Source organism: Argentina silus (assembly GCF_951799395.1).
Source record: "Argentina silus genome assembly, chromosome: 8".
Lineage (NCBI taxonomy): Eukaryota > Metazoa > Chordata > Actinopteri > Argentiniformes > Argentinidae > Argentina > Argentina silus.
The window spans coordinates 16,499,329-16,503,861 of record NC_139662.1 but is presented as its reverse complement, the minus strand read 5'-3'; the positions used below and the strand labels follow the sequence as shown (position 1 = coordinate 16,503,861).

The following is a 4,533-nucleotide window of genomic DNA, read 5'->3' as shown; positions in this document are numbered from 1 at the left end:
TGTAGTGATCCACTCCTGGTCTTCCATGGTGACCCAGACTCCTGCAGGTTCCCATTCACACAGCGCCTCCCAGATCCCAGATCAACAAGGCAATCTGATCCACATCATTAACGAAGCATTCATTCATTAAACATTCAGCCCTATTCATTAACATATCAGGAATATTAATGAGAGCCGTGCCGAGCATTCAGATGTCTGCCATTGCTCTGGGTACACACACACACACACACACACACACACACACACACACACACACACACACACACACTGCTCTGGGAATCATCCTGACGTTGGAGAGGAGACAATGAGACTCTTCTCTCTGATAGGTCAGAGTGTTTCTGCTTCTCTCTGATGGGTCAGAGTGTCTCTGCTTTCTCTGATAGGCCAGAATGTCTCTGCTTCTCTCTGATAGGCCAGAGTGTCTCTGCTTCTCTCTGATTGGCCAGAATGTCTCTGCTTCTCTCTGATAGGTCAGAGTTTCTCCGCTTCTCCAGGAGCCATTGTAGAAAGCATGACACACACACACACACACACACACACACACACTGCTTGTGGAGTCAAGTGTACCAGAGTCCCAAACTGAGAGGGCACCTGTCAGAGAGGGTCAGTAGCTGGAGGGACATTCAACCATGAGGATGTTATCTATGCCTCTATCAGGAGGGCTGCTGTATAACTCTGTACTGAACACTGTTGTACTGGCCTCACAACTGGTACCTTAGGGACGTGCTCAGCTTGGCATTCTCTCTCTCTCTCTCTCTCTCTCTCCTCTCTCTCCTCTCTCTCTCTCCCTCTTTCTATCTCCATTGTGAATACAGTTGATTTTTTCTTCTTCTTCAGGAACGACATTATGAGTAACTGCACCAGGACCCTCGCCGCAACTCCACCCTCTTCTACTGTCACCCCTGGACCTTCCAACCAGAGATGCCCCTGCCTGGACCATACCAACTAAAATACCCTGCCTGGACCATACCAACCAGAGAGATAGCCCTGTCTGAACCATACCAACTAGAGAGATACCCCTGCCTGGACCGTACCAACCAGAGAGATATCCCTGCCTGGACCATACCAACCAGAGAGATACCATTGCCTGAACCATACCAACCAGAGTGACACAGACACAGACACAGACACTAGCTTTCCAGACTCTAGTCTCTTGGAATATCAGCTGACCCAGGACCAGTCCCTGGACATGGTGCCTCTTCTCCCCTGATGCTCCTGTGTTGACCCTGCAGACCTACTGGGAGTCCTGGCTCTGACCCTGCAGACCTACTGGGAGTCCTGGGTTGATCCTGTAGACCTACTGGGCGTCCTGCATTGACACTGCAGACCTACTGGGAGTCCTGGGTTGACCCTGCAGACCTACTGGGAGTCTTGACCTGTGGGTATGAGAAATATATACAATATACTATCTTTACTATTGCTCTACCACCTCTACCTCTGCACTCTCCTATCTGTTTCTACTAAACTCTACTATCTGTCTCTACTAAACTCTATTATCTGTCTCTGCTAAACTCTATTATCTGTTTCTACTAAACTCTACTATCTGTCTCTACTAAACTCTACTATCTGTTTTTACTAAACTCTACTGTGTTTCTACTAAATTACTATCTGTCTCTACCATCTGGTGTGTGTAACACTGCAGGTATACACCACTACAAGCACTGTAGCGTAACAACAAGCCTGCTTCCCTGAGCAGAGGGACAAGAGGGAGGAGGAGAGGGGGGGGGGGGACATCTAGACGTAGTGAGGTGGGCCTGGACGGGGACACACCTAACGTCTGGGGGAGACAATGAACACACACACACACATACACACACACACACACACACACACACACACACACACACACAAACCGTCAGTAGTCTCTGTCCATCTGTTCTCTCTAGGTGAAGGAATCCCCTCCTGTCTCCTACTACCTGTAGAAGACTGGCTCACACACACAACACACACACAGAGGCACCGGGTGAGCCTCTCAGGAATCTCCATAGCTCTTTTTCTCTCTAGCTCTTTCTTTTCATCCCTCTTTTAACCTGTCTACCTCATCGCTCTCCCTCTCTCTCTCTCTCTCCCTCTCTCCCTCTCTCTCTCTCTCTCTCTCTCTCTCCTCTCCTCTCTCTCTCTCATCTCTCTCTCTGTCCTTCTCTCTGTCTCTCTCTCTCTCTTCATAATCTTCATCTTCATAATTAGCGATGCAATGCGCTCCAATTAAAGCTGCTCTCTGAGCAGCTGAAGCCCTGAGCCCCCAGCGGAACACACTGACCCCGCCCTCCCCCGGGACCCCTGGCACCCCCCTGGCTCAGCCCAAGTTGTAAATGTCACAGCCCCCAACCCCTGAGCTCCCCCCTCCCCCCCCCCCCTGGGACCCTCTGGCTTGGCCCAGGTTGTAAATGTCACAGCGCTGGCCTCTCTGTTCTCCAGGTCACGGAGCAGAGCTGCTTCTGATGGCTGCATTTCCCACAAGCCCAGAGACCTCATCACCCTCCACCCTCCACCCTCCTAATCCCCACCTCTATACCCCCCCCCCCCCCCCCCCCCCCCCCACCTCTCTATCCCACCACCATCCTAATCCCCACCTCCATACTCCCCCCCCCCCCCCCCACCTCTCTATCCCACCACCCTCCCTGAGGAGTTGGAGTTTTCCTCTAATTAGAGTGTTCTCTCTCTCATCCTCTGGAGAACCCTCATCTAAACACTCATGATCATCTTCTGCTCTGGGGATTAACCCCTCCTTCTCTCTTCTTCTCCTCCTCCTCTCCTGTCCTCTCCTCTCCTCCTCCTCCTTCTCTTCTCCTCTTCCCCCCCTTCATCCTCCTCCTCCTCCTATCCTTCTCCTCTCCTCCTCTTCCTCCTCCACTATCCTCCTCCCCCCCCCCCCCCCCCCCCCCATCGTCATCCTCCTCCTCCTCTCCTTCTCCTCTCCATCTCCTTGACATTAAAGCTTGACAGGGATTACACCGGTGCCGAGGCTCACCTGTCCTGTGAGAGAGAACGCAGAGGAATCTGACCAGAATAAACCCCCTGGAATGAGGGGAAGAGAGAGGAGAAGGGCATATGGCTGTTCTGCTCTGAAATATCAACAGATGAATGAATAAAACATCTAGATAGAGGAGAGACATCTAGCCGAATATTCTCTCTCTCTCTCTCTCTCTCTCTCGGGTCCATCCCTCATTTATTCTATCATTCACACATTTCTCTTTCTCTGTCTCTCTCTGACAGGATCAGCAGGTAGCCACCCTTCCCCCCCACTTCCCCAGGTGATGCACCAGCCCCCCCCGTCCCTCCCCAGCAGCCATGCCAGTGCAGGAGATGGCGGTGAGCCCGGTCAAGTCACTGTACTGGGAGGTGTTCCCCCCCCATGTCGGCCCGCAGGGTGTACTGCACCCCCCGTCTACCAGGAGGGGGCACTATATGTGTTGGGGGGCTGCAGTGAGACCCGGCCTGCCCCTGGACTCAGCCGAGGTCCTAGACGTGGAGAGCCAGACCTGGACCCAGCTGCCCCCCCCTCCCCACGGCCCGGGCCGGGGCCTCAGCAGTTGCTCTGGGGGGGCAGGTGATGGTGATGGGGGGCATGGACGCTCAGCAGTGCCCCCTGTCCTCGGTGGAGGTGTACAACCCGGACGAGGGGAAGTGGGAGAGTAGGGCCAGTCTGGGCAGGCGTCCATGGGCCTCACCTCTCTGGAGAAAGGTAAGTCACACACACAAACACACACACACACACACACACACACACACAAACACACACACACACACACATACGTACAGGTGAGAGATCTACATACCTGTAGAGAAGCTCTGTAGAGGGACATACACCTCTGTAGAGAAAGGTAATCATGATGATGATGATGATGATGATCACCATGATCATTATCATCAAACGTTATTATCTGATGTAAAAGGGCTGTGTGTGTTTTAAGCAGAGGCTGTGACCCGTGTAACAAGCCAACGTCTTCTTATTCTGCACTGATGCCTCTTGATGCCCCCCCCCCCCACACACACACACAGCAGATCAGGCAGATTACACAGCTCATCCCCCCCCCCCCTCTGTTTTCCATCTCTATCTAGTTCTCTCGATCTCACAGCCAACTGATCAAACAAGCATTGATGTTGTGTGTGTGTATGTTTGTAAGCAAGTGTGTATGTTTGTTTTTAGACACATTTATGTCAGAGAAATGTGTGTGTGTGTGTCAGTCAAAGGGGCAGAGAGCAACCCAGAGAGCACAACAAAAACATTTTAGACTGCCGGTATCTGCAGGTGGTATCGCCTTGCCAACCTGTGACCTCCTCCCTCCCGTTGTCGTGGTAGCTGTCAGGGTTCAGTGACATCAGAGCTGTGTCTGTCTGTGTGTGTCTGTATCTGTCTGTGTCTGTCTGTGCATGTGTGTGTGTCTGTCTGTCTCTGCGTGTGTGTCTGTGTCAGTCTGTCCATCCATCCGTCCGTCCTTGTGTCCGTCTGTCTGTGTGTCTGTCTGTCTGTCTGTCTCTCTGTCTTCCTGTCTGTCTGTCTGTCTGTCTGTCTATGGTAGGCTAGTGTTA

The 4,533-nt window shown here is 52.4% G+C and overlaps 1 protein-coding gene across 1 annotated transcript in view; it reads left to right on the top strand.

The window, feature by feature from the left end:
- Positions 1-3,291: 3,291 nt before the first annotated feature.
- klhdc8b (kelch domain containing 8B) overlaps positions 3,292-4,533 on the top strand; it is a gene marked incomplete at both ends in the record, with an annotated part of 47,018 nt that continues 45,776 nt past the window's right edge. Inside the window, 6 exon segments of the mRNA XM_083675027.1 lie at positions 3,292-3,348; positions 3,350-3,382; positions 3,384-3,434; positions 3,436-3,495; positions 3,497-3,653; positions 3,656-3,685. Of these exon segments, the coding sequence (XP_083531153.1) occupies positions 3,292-3,348; positions 3,350-3,382; positions 3,384-3,434; positions 3,436-3,495; positions 3,497-3,653; positions 3,656-3,685 (388 nt within the window).